The following is a 19,772-nucleotide window of genomic DNA, read 5'->3' as shown; positions in this document are numbered from 1 at the left end:
TATCTGTTGAATTATTTCTGCTGAAGCCCCATACATTTCAGATAAACCTCTGAATACAATTTTGCACAAAGACAACACTGAATTTTGTGCCTCGTCACTTAGAATAAAAGCTCATTAAAAAGGGAATCTGATACATATTTTGTTTTTTGTTGTTGTTGTGAACTATTAATATTTCAGAAATCAAGAAAATAAAAAGGGAAAAATATAATATACCTCTTTTAATTGCACACCGTTAAAAATGGACTTAAAATATTCATCAAATATGTCACCAGCAGCTTAATAAACGTATTCTACATTTCATAGCATCCTTGCCTGTATTCTTCCCCGTACAAATTGACAAGTGGCATGTTAAAAATGTAACGACACCATCAAAATGTCAGTAGGAGATACAAATCATCGCAGCCAGGCGCAACAAATAGAAATGTGGAACACGTCCAAGCTAATAATTCTTTCAATGGGAATGTACAGAAGACACAAAGACAGGCGAGCATAGGAAATACTATTAAAAGCATTACAGCAGCATATAAACAGAACACATGCGCAGACGACATGAGGTGAAAATATAGATATGAGGCTTTTAAAGGCATCTGAGTGAAAACATGCACATGAATCAATGTTAGGAATATACAGTATATCAAACAACGTCATCAAGTAGAAAAGTGTATAGGGAGAGGTGTATTTGATTGTCTTGAGTAGCAGGTATGCACAGCTAATACAATGTAAAAATAAAAAGGCTCAGTTTACATTTAAGGTAACAAAATAATAATAATTTCACTCTTAATACACAAAGAAACACTTGTTGAACACGCTTGAAACAATGCTGCTAACAACACTGACAGATGTCATTTATCATGCGCAAGCAATCACATAAAAGACTGGATTAGATTCAAAAAATATTTTTGGGTGTTAAAGTGGTTTGAAGTCTATCGCATGAGCTCTGAACGTAAACCATGCCACAGTAATGTGCTACCACAGTAAGAACAGTCGATACTAAAATCACACGGAAAGGAGCCTATTTTTTAAACGATTCAAGTTGAAGTACATGGAATCAAACCTTGTACTTTGAAGAGTAACGGTAATCCTTCCCAGCATACAAACAGAATATCTCAAGACAGATAAAACATGACAGCAGTGAAGCAATCATAATCACAGCTGAGGGCTCCAAAGAAATGCAATCTAATTATCCTGACAACGTGTCTCTGTTGGACCGCTGTACTAAAAATAAAACCGAAGAACAACTGCAAGGCAAGTTTGTAGTGCATGGCAACCGAGTCCTCCACGCAAGCGAGTCCTTGGCGCCCTGAGTGCCTCCCTTTGATAAAATCCTACATGAGTTTGCACTGGAGACATGAAAGAAATCATTTTATTCAGCTTTCTTTCAGCAGTTGGCGGTCTGTGTGTGGCTGTCGTTCAGGAAAGAGGTGATGTTGGTGTCGTAGAAACCCTCCTCGTCCTCCGAGCTTAAAGTGGAGGAGCCCAGAGCTGCACGATGCGACTGCTGCGACTTCCGCCTGAGGTCAAACAAACAGAAACACTGACTCGGGTCGTCAACTTTCATACATTGCAGAAAAGTGAACGCAGGCGTGTGTCCAGCTAGTTATTATAGACTGCCACCTAGTGTAAAGAGGACGCATGGTATTGATGTGCTCACAGTCAAATCAACATTATTTCACGGGGTCAATGACTCAAGTCCTACTTTAGTTCCGTCTCCAGAGCCGTGACTTTGGCGTGCTGCACCTCCTGGAGCTCCTGCTGCTCCTCCAAGTCCCTGAGAACCTTTCGGCGGACTCCCTCCAAGCGCTCCACCTCTCCCTCGCTCTCGTCCAGCTGCCGCTTCAAGGCTTTCACGCGCAGAGACAGCTAGGGACGTGGAGGGAGAGAGGCAAGGGGGTTAGAGGGGAACAGAGGGGGTCACGGGTTAAGGGGTGAAGGGTGGGCCGTGAGGGAGCAGGAGGGGAAGAAGCGAGGCGGACCGGGGTTAAAGGCGAGAGGTTTGACAGGTGTGTGGAATTGTGGGGGAGCGGCCCGGGCCACATATAGACGGCTGAGGCAGCAGAGAGACGACAGGGGAAGGAGGTCAGGGAGCGTCCTGGGGGCCGAGCGAGGTTGGGTGTGGGTCAGGAGGAGTACAGATGACATTAGTCTTTTGTACAAGAAGCAATTAAGCACCGTTTGATCTGCATTAATGATTAAAACAGCAGGTGCAGGTCAAACAGTATCTATAGATCATTCTTACTACATAATTAAAACTGCCAAAGTGATACAAACACACTGTCAAGAAACTTGAGACAACCACAGACAAGTAATTGATGCTTAAGATACATTTCACCTGTCTGACATTCAAAGGATTCTTTGGAAAATACAAAAAGGAAGATTTTCTTATGTATGGTAAATATGTAGCTGGAGCAGAGCTAGCAGCTAGCTAGCTTATCTTTGCACAAACGGTGGGAAACAGCTAGACTGGCTTTATCCAAGAGAAACTAAAGCCACCTTCCAGCACCTCTAAAGCTCTTGTTTGTCTAATCCATACTACAATTAGATATAATACGTTAAATAGAGAGTTTTAAGGTGTATAGTTGATTTTGTTCCCTTTGGACAGTGCCAGGCTCACTGTTTCCATTTTTAAAGAAAAATACATACATTGGAAATTACCTTTTTTACACATTTGTACTCTAGGAACGAGAAGATAACATTTACAAATATAACCATTATTGGTTAGATCCGGTTGGAGATTTTTGTGTTTATCCAGGCAACACCAAAGCAAACACTACTTGAAGATAATTTGCATGGGAAATATGGAAAATTACCTGATCTCTCTGCTCGACATGCACGTTTCTCTCCTGGTCTAACGTGGCATTTAGCTCTTTCAGTTTCCTCTCCATTCGTCTCTGAGAGGCCAGGACACTGGCCTTCTCTCTGTATGGACAAAGTAGGAATTTACACCATGTTATGGAACGTTTCTTCTTCCCCTTGCCCCTTTCCAGGTGCTTTGTTAAATATGTATGACTCCTTTATGAAGCCATCCCATTTCTTCAGCCATACCTTTCTTCACTATGTAGCCTCTCTTCCAACTCCTGAATTTTGTTTTCCAGCAGGTTTAGTGCAGGCGAGGGCCGAGTGTGTCCCTCCATGTCCACCATGCGGGTCTTCAAATCCTTAATCTGGGAGGGGAGGGTGACAGTGAGCTGGGTGAGCTACTGACTTCAACACAAAGTTGTGTGAATGTACGTGCATTGTGCAGGGACTGAACGACTGAGCAGGACCTGTCTCTCCAGTGCGCTCTTGTCCATTTCAAGGTCGTGCCTCGCCGAACGCTCCTGCATCAGCTCTGAGCGGAGCAGGTCCACCTGAGATGGGATTGGCATGAAGAGGCAGTGTAAGTACACCTGTTAATAAGTAGAAAGGCCTCCTGCTTATTTGCATGTGTATTCAAATATTTCTCTGTGGCACCTGATCTCTGGTACGTATGCTGCGGTCGTTCAGAAGCTCCACGCTGCTCCTTTCCTCATCCAGTTCGAGCTCCATGGTCTTTATCTTATCCTGTGAACACACGCACATACAAAGCTCAACCCTTTCTCCCCCTAATGTTAGAACTTTAGAGTTTGTGACCTTTGACCTGGAAAGCCTTACCTCCAGGGCCCTGATCTCCCTGGTGCGGTCAGTGTGGGTGCTCTTCTCTGTTTCTAGTTCGTTGTCCAAGTGTTTGAGACGGTTGCCGAAGAGGTCTCTCTCCAACTGGGCGTTGTCTCTCTCCTCGCTGCAAACCAGCAGCTCCTTCTTCAGACGGGAAACCTGGAAAGAAGATGGAGGGGAGCATAATGTGAGGATTTGCCTCGCTTACTTTCATGCAGTTTTTGTCCTCAATATTTGCTGGGTACACGTGCTTTTTTTTCCATATTGTCCTGTAACACTGAAAAGGTTACACACACACACACTCTCTGGTATTAAATGAGAGATATGTATTTCAATCATAGACATACAAGTCTTGATTTATATTACTTGTTGCAGTCTTTGTGTGTATATTCCTAAAACTGCTTTTCGATAATCAATGAAAGGACAACTTCTAACTTTTAGGGCAATATTGGACGAGAAGTCCTTAAAGTGTTTAAGAAAAACAGAAATTCAAGACACAATTCCAGGACAAATGGCCATCGATCTAATAGTTGTTGAGATATTTAATTCAGGACCAAAGCCCACTGTTCAACCCACTGACCAACAATATTATAAATCGGTACTGCTAGAATGGCTATACAGGCTAAAAATACATATGAAGGGTTTTAAAAAGAAAAAAAGGCTGACAGCTAAGTTTTGACTGTTGGGTTATTATTGTATTTTATACTAAAAAAACGTATACACCTTTTTTTGTACATTTCACAGGTTCTGTGTTTTATTTTTCATCATTTTCCAGCCTGTTGGTCCTCACCTCTTCCTGCTGGGCCTTCAGGTTGCTCTGAGCCCTCTGCAGCTCCACCAGTCGGTCTTTGCAGTTGCGCTGGGCTTCCAGCATGTCCTTCCTCGAGCGCTCCCTGTAGTCTTCAAGTTGCGTCTGAAGGGTGGAGACTGACTGACGGGAATCTCCCATCATTATCTCCATCTGACAGGCAGAAAGAGGGAAACGGCAGTAAGCGACAATATCTCTTCATATCAGACAAGACAAGACATAGTTTGAACCCGAACCTCTTTGTTAATCTTCTCCAGGGCTCGGTCCAGCAGCCTCTTCTGCTCCTCCAGGTCACTCTTGCCCCTCTTCAGTGCCTCCCTCTCCAGGTCCCGCTCCTCCAGCCGACGGCTCAGCTCGTCCTTCTCCTTGCCCAGGCGGGTGGCTCCTCTCTTGGACTCCTCCAGCTGGGTCTTCAGGGAGCGGTTCTCGTCCTCCAGAGCTTCCACCGCCTCCTCAGCGTCCGGACTCCGGGGTGCGCTGGAGTGAAGCCTCGTCTGGAGAGAAAGGAAATATTCCCTAATGTGTGCTTTTTCCACGATAGTTATAAAAGGCAATACATGTGGGTATTGTATTGATACACCTGTTGACCAGTGAAACAGGAAGAGTAGCAACTGAAAAAGGGCTTAAAGTCTTTTTATATTCAAAGTACAGTTGAGTACAAGCCATGCTTCGTTGCCCTGATCCCGGCACACTTACTCCAGACCAAACTCTGCATCCTGAAGATATGTTGAATTGTGTCGGCTTTGCACCTGCATTGATTTGTGAGCGACTATGGTCTTCACATGATTTGTTCACAGCAAAGCTAACACGATTATCTCATCCTAAACCAGCGAGAATACGTTGATGTTCCAACGCACATGGAGCACAATGCGCACAATGCTCATCTTGCGCACATTTATCCCGAAGGGATTATTTTCTGAGCCTACATGTTTGAATTTGTCTTTTGGATTTAATTCACTTCACATCTCTCGGTTGAAAATAGAGTCTGTGTGGGAGGCCATTTCCTTTGTTCTTGTACAGTATGTCGGTTTACATGATTTTGCATGCATGTGTGTACAGCTGTATGTCTTTTTTTCTGTGCAGTACCATGCGGGCCAGCCTCTCTCTGAGGCGAGTGTTCGCTTCCTGGAGCTCCAGGTTGGCGCCGTGGTCCACCACAGTCTTTCCTGAAGACCCGACAGATGACTGCAGAGAGCAAACGGGCAGAATGGACATGATGTGCATGAACTTTACTCCAAAATGATGCCATTCATCGATATGTACGCGACACTCTTTCACTCGTTTTATAGATTGAATCCGTTGCAATTGCACTTGAGGTATTCTATTAGTTTTATAATTCAAGCCACTGCAAATAATGCTTCACCTTCTCAAAAGCCTTTTCCAGTTCGGCCTTGTCTTTCTGCGACTCCTCCTTCAACCTGCTGATCTCAGACAGAAGCTCAGTCTCTTTCGCTCCACTTGTTTTCTTAAGGGCTTGAAGTGTCTCTCTCTCCTCGTCCAACTTGCCCTTTTGTTTGTCCAGATCGGCGCGAGCCCGCTTCAGATCATCATGGCAACGCCGGAGCTCCTTGGGGTAAGCAATCAGAGATGAATAATGAGTGTGTGCGTATGACGACTGTGCCAGGGCACATAACGGTGCGTTAACACGGGTATGGGGCTTGTGAGCGTGCATTTATGTGTGAGTGCAGGAACAATGAATGAGATTATTGAAGCTTCAGCTCGAGGAGAACCCTACAAAAAAAAAAAGAAACCCTAATCGTACTGTAAAATAGGAGATGAGCGCCTGCATTTCACCCACACAGCGTGCATAAGCTGCCTTACTTTGAATTACCTCAGCTAAAGAGAAGTTATCGGCAGACGCGGGCGTTTCTTTCTGCGCGCTGAGCAGCGAGTCCTTTAGATCTATCAGCTCGCCCTCAAATTCATCCCTCTGCAAACGAGATCTCAGCAGCCTGTGAAAAGAAAGTAGATATTTTAAAAATAATAGTAAAAAAACAGTGGAAAAGTCCCGCAGTGACCAAACTCTATTTTTAGTTTTTAAAGAAATACAAATGAATCCTGGTTTGTTTCTGCTGAATCTTTCAGGCGAATGGCTCTCTTTGACAAGGGTCTACAGCGAGAACCTTTGAACAAGCATTTCCCTATTAGCAAGAAGATGCATTTCATTTCAGCGGATTAGGCCCAGACCTCCTACTGTTAACCAGTGGCATGGAGAAATCTTTCAAGTTTTGCAGATGGGGCACTTGTGCTCGGGGTCTTGAAGGGGAATGAGAGAGTTTTTAGATGAGCTGTGGGCGCCTTTTTCTAAACTACCTCCCGAATTGCATAGCAGACATAGCATGGGGGGCATTGCACTGTGGCCTGGCATCCTTTCAATGCCCCATGAATGTCTAATGCTCTCTCCTGGGTGTTTTACTGCTCTGCAACAGTCCGCTGGATAATGTCTGTCCACGTAATGTGTACGTCTACATGACAACGGTAACACAATTTATCTTCGCTGTCATGTGCGCTTTGTGTTCTGCACTGGAAAATCCATAACTTATTGAGTAAAATACAAAGAACACACAGAGTGAAAACAGTAGATCTATAAACTACGTAGGCATGCACACGCACACACACACACACACACACACCCCAAAGTTAGCGCATGGCTAACAACAAACAAAGCACAAGGGGATAAATCTACTGCGCTAAACATTAAACCCTTATTACCAATCTGAGAAGACGTTCACTGTGGAATTGTAAGTTAAAATAACATGAATTATTCATTCAAAATCAATGATGTTTAATAGCAATTAAATCAGGAAATGTGTTTTAATATCAATCATTAAATCTTGACGATTGGCATTAAGACAGAGTTGAGGTTTGTATGATTCAGTGAGTGATCACAGGATTACTGTTAGTAACAGGTTCACCGATCTAATGATGAAAATCATTAGATATTACAAAATCCCCTTGTGTGGATTTTGTGTAGATTCAAGTGAATTTCATTGAACGTAGTTCAGGTTTAGCTCGGCTGATTTGAAACTATGCTAAACTACTCAAACCAAACAAGGTGAGATTGATTCTCTCTCACATTCGACTGCTGGTGGCCTGCGTCCGGCTCCTGTTGAACGAAAAGTCAAGTGAAAGAGGCCATGCATTAAAAAAAAAGAGTGTATCCACAGACTTTTTCAGAAGCGAAGGTTTCAGTGAGTTCCTTTGAACTGACAGTAAAAGTATACAAGTGAGCGCAGTGCGTTTGATGCAGCTATGCCTCCTTAATCAGTTTAGTTTAGTGTGAGATCTATAAGCTTACGTCTGAGTTCTTTAAAATGAACATTGATTTATCCGGATATTCACGGTCTTTGAACGTTACTTCACGCTTATGCTGTGTTTTTTCTATTCATCCTTTGAAGTTGGATACTGATGGAGATACAGTATGTGTATTCCAAGCCCACAATTGACGAATAGAATTAAGAAAGGCGTATAGACAGACACTAACTCTTCTCTGGTGTTGTGTAGCTCCTGTGCGGTGACGTCCAGCTGCGTCTTCCACTGCTCCTCCTGATATCTGCAGCCCTCCAGGTCTTCCTGCAGCGTCAACATGGAGGCGTTCACCCTCTCCCGCTCCTCTTCTATCTGCTCCTGGGACTGAAACGCACAAAAAAAAACCCCAAAAAAACGTTACGATTAATGAGAGTCACGGTGAAATATTCCTCATTACCCTTTTCATTATCATGTTGTGAAAAAGCAGTGATTCCGAAAGGAGTTTCACACACACAGAAATCTCTCATATATTTTTATTCTGTTTCTATTTCAGGCAAATAAAGATCTCATGCCTTCGTCAGCACTTCTTCAATCTCTAAAACAATACATCTGCGTAAGAAACAACACCGTAACATATCAGAGAAGATGGAGCACGAGCACAAACGGCGACCCAACTACTTTAATCCTGCTCTCGCCAAATAAGTCGCCACATCAAAAGCAGCTGCCAACGGGTCGGCTTATTTCCTGCTCCGGAGCTGCATGATACGTTTTTTTTCCCTGACACTGCTTTTTCCAGAATCTGCCTAATGATCTATTCCTGTATACATATATTCTTCAAATTTCCTCTACATCACATCCGTCAGTACGGCGATCCAAAAATAGTCAACTGGAAGAAACTCTGTAACAGAAAGTCAACTGGAAAAGTTTTCCATTGCAATCACAAGCAGCAGAATTCTCTTTTTCTAACTCTGCACACTGGGCTCAGCCTGACCCCGTGATACCCCGACTCGGTGTTTGAACACTGACAGCGTACTGGCACATAAAACGACAAGACAAAGCCTGCGTGAATAACAGGGCGACTGCAACATCAAAGCACAATTTAATAAGGTCTTAATAACGGATGCAGAATGCATAAACTGCCTGACAGGTATAACCCGACTGTTCTCCCTCTACGTCTGTACAAAGAGCCGCAAAGACAAAAATGTTCTGAATGTCTCCGTCTATTGACAGACGCTGATGTAACAAGCTACTTAATTAAAGTATATGATGATCATAGTACAAAAAATATTAGTGCTCAGAAGCAGAAAAAAATAATCACAGCTGGTTTAGCTGTAAATATAAGAGGTTATTAATCCTCCTTCGTTCATGTCTTTGTAATCTACAGGCTCTTCCTTTGACACTGACACCACATGATGAGGATAGACACTCGAAAAACAATAAAAATATGTGTCAGTATGTTTAAGATGAAAGTAAAACTGATGTTGCCTTCTATTTTTAACCAAATTTGTAATTTATTTATATACATATATATATATTTTTAAAGTTAAGTTTGAACAGATAAATCCATTTAACACATATTTTTTGTTCTATGTTCAAACCCCTGCTGGTCTACTGTTCCAACTCCAGCAGAACTTATGGGCTCAAAACGCAATCGAGTGTTGTGCGACTGACTCCATGCACCAAGTTCAAAGCGTAGTGCCGTCCACCTGTGTGAACTGCTCCATGGTTGTTCTCAGGGTGTCCATGTCCTGGCTGTACTGCTCCCTCAGGGTCTCCATCTCCTTGTCATGGCACTCCACCTCCTCCTTCAACGCCCCCTTCAGGGCCGTCAGCTCCCGCTCCCGCTGGTGGAGAACCTCTTCCTGGCGCCGACGCAGCATGGCAGCCTCGGCCAGGTCGGCCTGCAGAGTCCTCACGTCCTGCAGGATTAAAGGCCGAGACGGTCAGATGGACGGACAAGCATGTTTTATTCTGTGTGTGTGAATGTGTTCCCCCAGAGTGCAAGTACCATCTGCACTGAGAGAGGCGAGTTGTCTGAAACCCTCCTCAGCTCCTCCTGAAGCTCAGCCAGCTGATCTTCCTGGAGGCGCAGACGAGACTCCGCCCCCTCTCTGGCCATTCGCTCCTCAGCCAGTCTGCCAAACACAATAACAAGCCCATCAGTCAGGTAATAGTGAAAGGATGCTGTGACGAAAAAAAGCCACAGGAGCAATAATTGGATGCTTATTGTTGGGCTGCTAAGTGCACACACACACACACACACACACACACACACACACACACACACACACACACACACACACACACACACTGTACTTTCAAAGCCACACACACACTCAACACAGAGGTTCTTACTCATCCTGGACTTGCTGCAGTTCTTCCTTGCAGCGATTAAGTTGCTCCTGAAGCTCCTCGAATTTTCCCTTTTTGAAGTTTCCATTAGATCCTCCCTTTTGCACGCACACACACATACACACACGTACACACAGAGAGAAAGAGATGGAGATAAAGTGTGTGATGGGAAAGGTGTGATGGAGAGAGACAGGACAAAAAGTGAGGACAAACACACGGAGAGGAGGACTGGAAACATCGCATCAGAGTGTCAATGTCGACCTTGCGAATGCATTATGCCCTCCGTATTATCTGAAACTTTCAAAGAAGAAGCCCTGACTCGGATTCCTTGCCCTAGTTTCTGACAGCAGGAAAAAAATAATCTTTAGGAGAGGAGGCCCTGCCAGTGAGCTCAGACATCATCAAGAAGAAAAAAAAGACAATATCCTCGCGTTAACAACGCTTGCTGACAGGCTGCAGGGGCTCGGAGCCGGAGCGCCGCCGCCCACACCGCCGCTCGTCAAGGCTCCCTCTCGCTGAAAAAGAGGCGTAAGCGCAGCCTGCCCATGATCCCGCAGCCTACCCATGATCCCTCTCTTATCCTCCTACACACTCATTACAGGGACGCACACAGACGGAAGCAAGAGAAGAGAGACAAAGCGAGCATCATGAGCGTTTTGGCTCCTCGGGGTTGGGGGGACCTCACAATTCTCATTTATCACTGGTGTTTTACGAGGATGTATTTTGTACAGATTTGTCTTATTTTCCTCTCGTTCCCCGCAGGACAGTTTGCAGATAATTACGTTCTGGGACATTTTTCAGTTTCTTTCTGTCCTCACAAAGAGATAATTAACAGAAGATGAGATTATCTTTGAGCGCTTTGATTGAATTGCATCAGCTGTATTTTTACGTGTATTAATTATTTACAATAAAAGAGACCTGCCCTGCAGTCTCAGAACTACTTGAGGATGATGTGATTACATAATGCAAATAGATTCTATTAAAGTCGGATCTAAACAAATGGCTGGTTTGTTCTTGATAACCTCTCGCCCAGTGGTTCTCAACATGGGGGCAGGACACACTCAAGCTCTTTAATCTTTGGGGCCGTGACAAAAATATCAATGTTATGTTATGCTAAATAAATTAATGTCTGACTTTCTGACTGACCACTTCAAGCCAAGAGTTGCAAAGTGGGAGGAGCCACTATAGTTCTGGGTGTTTCTGAATTCTTTATTCCTATATGAAACTTTTCTATAAATGTTATCCTCATTGTAACTTAACATAGAAACAAAAAAACAGATATATCGCGTTAAGGCATGAGTTTTAATTGTCTCAACCTTGTATTTGAGAAACCATGTTTTGTCCGCAGTTTATTCTGGTGGTCGGGTTTAAATACTACAATACACATGACCCCCAGCCAACAATGCAATGGAGAAGAGTGCCAGTCAGAGCTCTAGCAAAATAAACAGTTTTTTATTGAAATTGTGAAGAAAACATGAGCTCCATATTTGGCAAACTCTTTCAATATTGATCCCAAAGTAAATTGACGTAAGCTGTAACATGACTTTTCTCTTAATTATTACTATACCAGTCACTATTGGCAACACATGTTTCATAATTTTAAGCTCAATGATTTGATTTCGCCGAAATGCACCCTGGGAGTCTTAGTTCATTTATTCCCTTATTGTTTTCATGGACACAGACAGATTTCTTTTAAAGCAATCGTTGCTCTTTTGTACTCTAATTCAACCAGAAGTCTTTCATTGAAACATTGTTTATGGATAAATGAATACATTACAAAAACGGGAATGCCCAATCTATTCAAACAAAACAACCTGAGAAGAAATGAACACTCTTGGGTTGAAGTGGTCACAACCTGTCGAGGGGAAGACAGAAGACATAGATTTGTACACGCATGTACATCACCTTCTTGGACTAAGCTAACCCAACAGCATGCAAGCATCTGATCCTCAATTAACTGGGCGGACCACCAGGGTGTCAGTGCATTCACTTCATCACTCTCCCGCTGACATTAACTGGCCACGCTGCACTAGAAAACTCCCCACAAGCACTCAGAAAGAGCCACAGACTTTAGTGGTACGGAGCCCTGCCTTGCATGTACCTCCCAATGTGGATAACTCCCTGAAGTCGGACATTTCAGAGAGTTATTTGCCACTGGTTGTATCACAAATGCTTCAAACCCGATTTAGATGAGCCCTCTGTAACACACACTCATCTGATCCTGCTCTGATCTTATGTTTTGGCATCATGCAGACAAAAGCAATGTTTTGGTTTTCGAGGCAGAGCTGGAGAAAAACAAATAATAGCCTCAGGCGGAAAAGAAAATATTGTAAACCCCTTCGCCCTTCCGTTTGATGCCGACGGAGGATGTTTCAGAAGCTGGTTATCGCTTCCGAAGAGCCTGGGACAAATGCTGGCAGAGTGATCAGCAACTAAATCTCGTAAAGTGGACGGTGGGGTTACAGCCCCGAAGAACACGGGGGTCCTGTTCAGCAAGACCGCTCCCAAAGAGATCTGTCCCATCCGGCAAGCCAACCCCCAGCTGGGGCAAGGTTCCAGTTCAATTAAATTATTGATGGCTCTCAATGACTGCGCACTCAACACACACTGAGCCCTCAACAGCTTCCCTCGGCAGGTGCATCGTTGCCAAGAGACAAGACGGGCAAACAATTCAGACGCAGCCATGGTCACCAACACACTGAGACGTACATAACAAGGGGTTCATACATAATCAAGTGCATGTAATATGAGAAGCTCCAGGACACAAAGGAATAACTTTTGTATGTAGATTTATGTAAAATGATGCAAATCTAAAGGAAGTGGTGTGCTCATGATCATAAAAAAACGTGGCACAATCTTTTTTAATAAGGTTTCACGGCACAGAGGAGCAAAGATGGCCTCAAAATTGACAGAGGAATACTCAGCATGGCCTTTTATTTTCACATTTTTTGGCATGCCAAAGGAGGATCCTCGGAGACAAAGTGAATGAAATAGAAACTCCATATCTTTAGAAAAGAGGACAGGATGCCAACCATCTGTTAGCTTCATTGCAAAAGCTGCTCTGTTGAAAAGAAGACGCCCATCACAGACTCCACATCTTTCAGCATGTTGGACCAACATGTTGAACCTACACAGAACACTAGCCAATATGATTAGGTTTTGTTATAATTTAGTTTTGTGTATATTTACAATCGTTTTGCCGTGCTTTTTGTGAAATGGGGAGCACCTAACCCTACTTTAAGGTCAATACCACTCTTATGGCCGTACAATGTACGATGCCAGCAGCTAAACTTAGCACGGAACCCGGACATTGCGGATGAAACTCTTGACATTCCAGAACCCGAATATCCCGGAACCTGGATATTCCGGAATGGAACCTCTGAACAGTCTTAATGCTAAGCTAGATCAGCGTGGTAGATTTTGCTCCCTTTGGACAGAGTCAAGCTTGATGTTTCCCCCAGTCCAGTCATTATGCTAAGCTAAGCTAGCAAGCTGCTGCTGGTGGTTATAGCTGAATATTTTCCCTACAGACATTGTTGATGCTGAGTTGTATCAATATCTCTGAAAGCATATCACCCCAAATGTTGAACTATGTCTTAAAAAAGGCACAATCTGTAATCCAAAATGTAGACGAGTGTTGAGCCACCAGCTAAATTCAAAAGGCAAGACCGGAGCTTGATATTGAATTGCAAAATGATTGCCAGATCATTTAAAACAGGGACAGTAGAAGTTATTAATGTGTGACAGGTGCTTATAATATAACTGTTGTCTATTATACAAGAAAATGTCAGTATAAGACTTGTATATGAGTCTAAAAAACACCTTTAAAAGAATCACAGCCTTCAAAGTTTTGTCGTACCGTAAAACTGCCGTTGGTCTCAGGGACGAGGTTGACGATTCTTTTGATGGATCCCTCACTGGTACTGATCACGAAAGAGCAGACAGAGGATCAGATTAGAAAAGAACATGTGTTCATACATAGTAACAATGCCTCTAGAAAATCAGTATGTCATGCTTGTTATTCATTTACCCATTTTTAAAGATGTTGTAAACAGCTGACCTCCCTTGAGCTTCCTCCCCATTGACTTTGCTTGGATTCATCGGAGGGATCGCCTTCAAATAAAGTCAGCAAAGTTAGAAAACAGACACAAAACAAAGAGACAATTTATTACCTCACAAACCGCTGGCACTCACAGGCTTTCTTGCTACAGCTGGATAGTTGTCCTTTGCAACAAACTTCCCTGGTGACTTGAAGCTCAGCTTGGGGGCCTCGAGCGCCGTCACCCTGGAAACAGATGCGGGGCTGCTGGCCAGGCCGCTGCTCGACGGGACAGACGCCGCCAACAACTTGGAGGAGGTAGACAGAGGAATAGCGTAGGGGTTGGAAGTCGGCGGGCTCGGCGAGGGACTCTCCGGCTCGAGGTCTTTTCTCGCGTCAAGACTTTTCGACCGCCGGTGCTCGTCAAACCCGAGCCTCGGCCTCGCTCCGGTGCGGCCCCTCGTCTGTGAGGCGCCCGCTGGCGTCCCGATGCTGAACTTACTGATGAGTTTGTTGATGGGAGCCAGGGAGTTAGTGTCAATTTCTGGGATGGGTTCCACATTCGTGGATGGTGGAGGTTTTGGGAAAGACCCCAAAGGGGACTCTGGGCTTTTTACTCCCCTACTGTGTCTCCCCAAAGAGCCGGTGTAACCAGAGGCAGTTTGCTTGAACCCTCTGGGTCCCATGCCGTTAAATTTGACAGGCTTCAGGCCTGCTTCGTTATACTCTTCATCACTAGTCCTATCTCTGCTTCTCTCTGCTTCGCCGGCAGTTGCTTTGTGTCGGGGTTCGGCTTTTCTGCCAGCTCCACCCTCCTCCTCCCCTTGTGTTCCGGCTTGACCATCCCCTGGAGGTCTTTTATGAGGGCTCCCAAAAATCTCCCTGACCTCCTCGTCGGCTGGAGACACAGGGGAGCGTGCTGGATTTGGAGCAGGGCTGAAGGGGTTTGCTAATTCTGCTGGTCCTTTGTTTGTTTTAGGGAGGCTGTTGTAAGGTGAAGGTGGCCCTGAGCTGGCGCTGGGACTGTTCAGCTGGACTCCGTAGGAGTCTCCCTTCTCGCCGTCTTTCAGGACCACGTAAGGCTGTCCGGAGATTCCCTGAACGTGCACTGCCACCCCGTACTTATTGGTAGCAGGGGCTGCACTGTTGTTCCCTCTGGATTTATCAGGATAACCTCCGCCTGTGTCATGGAGGTCCTTGATAAAGCGGATTTGGACGCCGTAATCCACAAGGGGCTTCTTGTCTGTGGACAGAGTGTTCATGCTGACTTCCTGGTTACCGTGCGAGCAGCCTGGGCGGACAGGGAAACAGCAAAGATACAAATTATATGAATTAGTGGCTGAACATGAAATTCCCTTTTCTCTCTCATTAACAAAGACAGGCCAGGCCCTTTTTTTTCAGCTGTTGCACCGTAAAAGGTGTGAATTAAGTCTTCTTTGCTTTCGCGGTTTCCAGACAAAAAGTAATTACTCCCTAACTCAGACGCCTCATCTAACCTGAATGTGTCACTCTTTCTTCCCAGGTTTGGTTACCATGGCTCGGCAATCATATCGGATTGCTGGTCCACCTCGATGATGCTGCCTTCTTCTCTTGCTGCTCTACAGGTTTCATTCCTTTTCAAACACAATGAATTGTATTCATCCCACAACAAATATGCCACTGGGGCACTAAGAAGGTCTTTGTTCAGGCCGAGGCAGACTTTTTCTCTCCAGAGGAGGTGCTCAGTTGTCGGGGAAAACAAAGAGTAGGAGTGTGACTGGATGTCCCACAGTTATCAATACTGTACGTTGCCTCTAATTCACATAAGCATCCTAACTGTTGATGTTTTTATCCTATGATTATTAATGAAAGAGTTGTTGTTTTTTGTTGCTGTGAAGCATGAGAGAGAGAGAGAGAGAGAGAGAGAGAGAGAGAGAGAGAGAGAGAGAGAGAGAGAGAGAGAGAGAGAGAGAGAGAGAGAGAGAGAGAGAGTTTTACTGACTATATTCTTGCTGTAAGTAGGTATTCCACTTGACTTTTCACATAAAAGGTCATTTGTTGCATGCTGGGAAATGTAGCGTCCAGCATGTTTTGATAAGAAATAATACAAATCAGGTTATCTACCAAAAAGATATTCTGTTATATTATACATGACAAAGAAAAACATCAAATCCTCACATTTGAGAAGCTGGAACCCGGATATGTGTGTTATTTTTTTACTTGAGAAACATAAACAATTTTATCAAAATGTCGGCCGACCATTAGCATGAACAAAAAAAATGATATATAAATAAATAGTGGTGGAGCCGAAGCACGTCTAGTCCACCATGCATGCTCTGAAAGTGAGCTTGGTGATGAACACGATGAGAAGGTGAATACTCGTCCCATTGTCTCGGCTCTGCGGAGCATCAAACACGGGGGGCTATGTCAGGAATGGGCCTCCCTCCTCTCTCGGCCTTTGCCAGAGTCTCCACATTCACCAGACTTCAGAGAGGACTCACTCGGGCGAAGACTGTTTACTTTGAGCTCTGCAGGCACACACGCCGAATCCAGTGTGTGCATACACATACACACACACACACACACACACACGCACACACACACTTGAAAGGGTATGCACACATGTATGTACGGACCTGTGTTCACCATCTGGTAGCAGGTAGTTGATCTAAGAAGCATCAATGCTTTTCAGTGAAAAGAAAGTACCAACTAATATGGAATCCCGTGTTAAAACGTGTCTGTAATTGGCATCACACGACCACGTGATCGTGTTATTTCTCCTGAGCACATTCATCCCTGTATTTAAGCTTGTGTTTGGCTTTACAGAGCTCACCGTTGTACTTCAACCCCAGCCTGTTTCCTAAGTCCAGACATACAGATGTGACTCTCTCACAGGAATTAAAATGTAACCAACCCTAACAAACCGCTGGTTACAGTGTAACAAGAAGCACCTTGACTTGCAATGAGGTTACATTGGTGAATGAAAGTCGGGCTTTGTCTTTCTGGGAAACATTCTTCGGATTCCAGGCGTTCCCTTTGCGCAGGGCATTGCGCGTGGTTTGCATTTGTATTAATAAGGACAGATTAAGAGGAAACTGAGAACTAGGGCAGCTCTAACTGTAAAGCCTATGCATGTGGAAAAGTGTCCACACCGGCGGTAAATAAAAAGTGTAGAGACTCATTAAAAGACGACACACTAAAAACGGAGACTAAAAATACAACGCAAAACAAATTAATTCCCCCCTTCAAACACAAAAAAACTGCATTGCTCACTGCATATCAAAACAATGATCTGAGGGTTACTCCTCTGCTATGGAGGAGCATCTTTAAAAAAAAAAGGGGGGGGGGCGATGCGATCGTCTGTCGTCATGGAGCTCAGCCCCGATCACGGGTCACACGGCGCCCAGGTGCAAACATGTTCTTTGGGTAAATACGGATTTGGAGGCTCAGCTGTTGTTCACCAAGCAGTAGCAGAGCACTGCTCGGTGACAACAGGTTCACGTCCTCTCCTGCTCTTTTCTTGTCACAAGGAATGGCTGTGTCAACAGAGACAGGAATGTCCCCAAACGGGCCTGACCGCCTTCACTCTTCGCCCAGCTCTTTTTCCTCTGGCCATGTTCCTGTTCCTCTGCCGCCGGATCTTCTACTTTCTCCCACGGTGTTCCCTTCGCCCTTTGGTGTGTGACCGAGGAGACAAACTACTTCAACTGTTTGATTGGGTTGAAATCAATGTCATCGTGTTTGGAGTGAGATCAAGAAACAGAGGATATTTGGAAACAGTTTAGAAAGCGTATCTAATTGTTTAAGTCATTCCTCCAAGCAAATGTTCACTGGTTCCTGCCTTCAGAAGTAAAATAAATAAATAATAGTTATTGAATATCCTTAGGATTCTAGGAATGTTCCATATTTTGTGACATTTTATACCCTATTAATGGATTTATCATGGAGATAATCTAGGTATGTGTATCTGAAATCTATTTACAAATCAGTCAAATATATGAATGTTAAATAATCAGATGTTCAATACTATTAAGTGATAGTGTGTATTAGATCAGATTGAACTCTTCTCACACATGCAAAAAAAAAAACCTGAGTTATTATTATGTTTGTTAGAACTGTTTTTAAACAATCCCATTGTGTGAACATATCACCACATACAATACTAATAAAAGAGCTACATGATAATACACACTGTCCTATTGAGACACACAAAAAAAAACATAAAGGCATTTATTTTGGGGTAAACAAAAAAAAACAAAAAAGCAAACTATTACAGTTGCCAGTATTGCAGGCAGTGCTGGAGGGGTAGTGCAGGTTCTTTTGTGTGAAACAACAACAAGCCTGGAAATACTTGTCCCTCATTAAAAGATATACGTGTTTACGGAAACACCTCAGAGGGAGCGTGAAGTTGCCCCTAGGCACACGTTTTTTAAAGGACAGGACCATTTCTGGAGCAAATTATTTCAAATATAACCAGAAAGGACGGAGGGAGCGCCACCGGCTTCCAACAGAGTTGTAAACTATCATGTTGGACCAACAAATGAGGGACTATCGAGAGGCTTATCTTACTTTATTTGACATAACTAACGAATACAACGACTGCTTTGTATTTTTTTTTTTGGCAGGCGTGAGATTATTTAAAACAACATGAACTGACAATCTAAATAACAATTCATACCAATGAGTAGAATAAAGACACTTCACTTCGGAGAAACCATTAGAGCGTAGTAAGCCTCGGAGCACCTGTCTGCTGCTGGATTAATTGCGTCACACCCACCCATCCGGTCAGTCGGTATCGGTGCGCGTCGAAACCACCGCGTTGTGCACTCGCGTTGTGTGCTCGTGCCAGTGCGACCACGAGCAGGGCGACAAGTAAACAAGAGCACCTGCCCCCCCCCCCTCTCTCCACGCGCACTATTCCAAGCCTTTACCTGCGCTAATAACCTCTCATATCCTCTTTGCGTCGCGCAGTTACATCCAATTACTGGCAGCGGCGACCAGACCTTCCACAACACGTCTGAGTGCTAACAACAACCCGGAGCTCGGTCATTATCGTGAGCAGGAAAAGCCGAGGGGTGTGTGTGTGCGGTGTGTGTGCGGTGTGGGGGGGTCAATCCAATCACAAAGCCACAGGTGTCCATCTCCGCTTATCCAAAACGTTACACAAAAAAAAAGCCCACTCAGCAATAAGGGGCTCACCGTAATGCACTTTCCCCAACACCTCGTCCCACAAAAGTAAGTGTTCAGTCAAGAGTCGGCATCTGTGTAAAGACTCATTCTACCTGCAGAGATGAGGCGAATCCCGAAAATGTTCCTCCCGCCTCAGTATCAGGCTCCACAGAGGCAGCGGCGCTGGTGGGATGAGAAGATGTTACTCAATGAACTGAGGACACCGGGAAATGTCTATCCTCCTCCCCCTCCCCCCACACCCCCCACTGCTACCAGTGCAACCTGTTGCCAGCACATCGGATAGTCATCGTCCCGCCTCAGGACCGACTTCATTGGTGGGCGGCTCCCCGAAGAGGCGGCGCCTGCTGTGTGCTCAGTTTCATCTCTACACACACACACACACGCACACACACGCACACGCGCACACACGCACAGGTTAATACAGAGAGCGAAACCCGTTTCTAGGTGTTATTATAATAATTTCTCAATCATTTTTTGTGTGTGCATGGCAGCATTGGGCTGTGATCATATATCAATGGAGTT

At 44.5% G+C, this 19,772-nt stretch overlaps 1 protein-coding gene across 2 annotated transcripts; it reads right to left on the bottom strand.

Annotated features, from left to right (window-relative positions):
* Nucleotides 1-218: 218 nt before the first annotated feature.
* On the bottom strand, nucleotides 219-19,449 carry cgnb (cingulin b). Of its 2 annotated transcripts, XM_068576206.1 has the most exons (21): nucleotides 19,343-19,449; nucleotides 14,237-15,372; nucleotides 14,073-14,155; nucleotides 13,902-13,965; nucleotides 10,046-10,140; nucleotides 9,699-9,825; nucleotides 9,397-9,609; nucleotides 7,926-8,074; nucleotides 7,518-7,547; nucleotides 6,273-6,393; nucleotides 5,805-6,008; nucleotides 5,528-5,626; nucleotides 4,678-4,935; nucleotides 4,424-4,594; nucleotides 3,631-3,792; nucleotides 3,451-3,540; nucleotides 3,264-3,347; nucleotides 3,043-3,161; nucleotides 2,808-2,916; nucleotides 1,697-1,860; nucleotides 219-1,511 (listed from the first exon to the last, which is right to left on the bottom strand). In XM_068576206.1, exons 2-21 carry the CDS (start codon nucleotides 15,341-15,343, stop codon nucleotides 1,379-1,381), a joined length of 3,582 nt encoding a protein of 1,193 aa, XP_068432307.1. In that variant the 5' UTR covers nucleotides 15,344-15,372; nucleotides 19,343-19,449; the 3' UTR covers nucleotides 219-1,378. The 2 variants fall into 2 exon arrangements, with proteins under 2 accessions (XP_068432307.1, XP_068432308.1); XM_068576207.1 differs by lacking the exon at nucleotides 7,518-7,547.
* Nucleotides 19,450-19,772: the final 323 nt, after the last annotated feature.

The sequence above is a fragment of the Clinocottus analis genome, unplaced genomic scaffold (assembly GCF_023055335.1).
Source record: "Clinocottus analis isolate CAN_PGR_092001 unplaced genomic scaffold, fCliAna1.0.p SCAF_14, whole genome shotgun sequence".
Taxonomy (NCBI): Eukaryota; Metazoa; Chordata; class Actinopteri; order Perciformes; family Cottidae; genus Clinocottus; species Clinocottus analis.
Note: the sequence above shows the minus strand (reverse complement) of the source record. Positions and strands in the feature narration are given on the sequence as shown.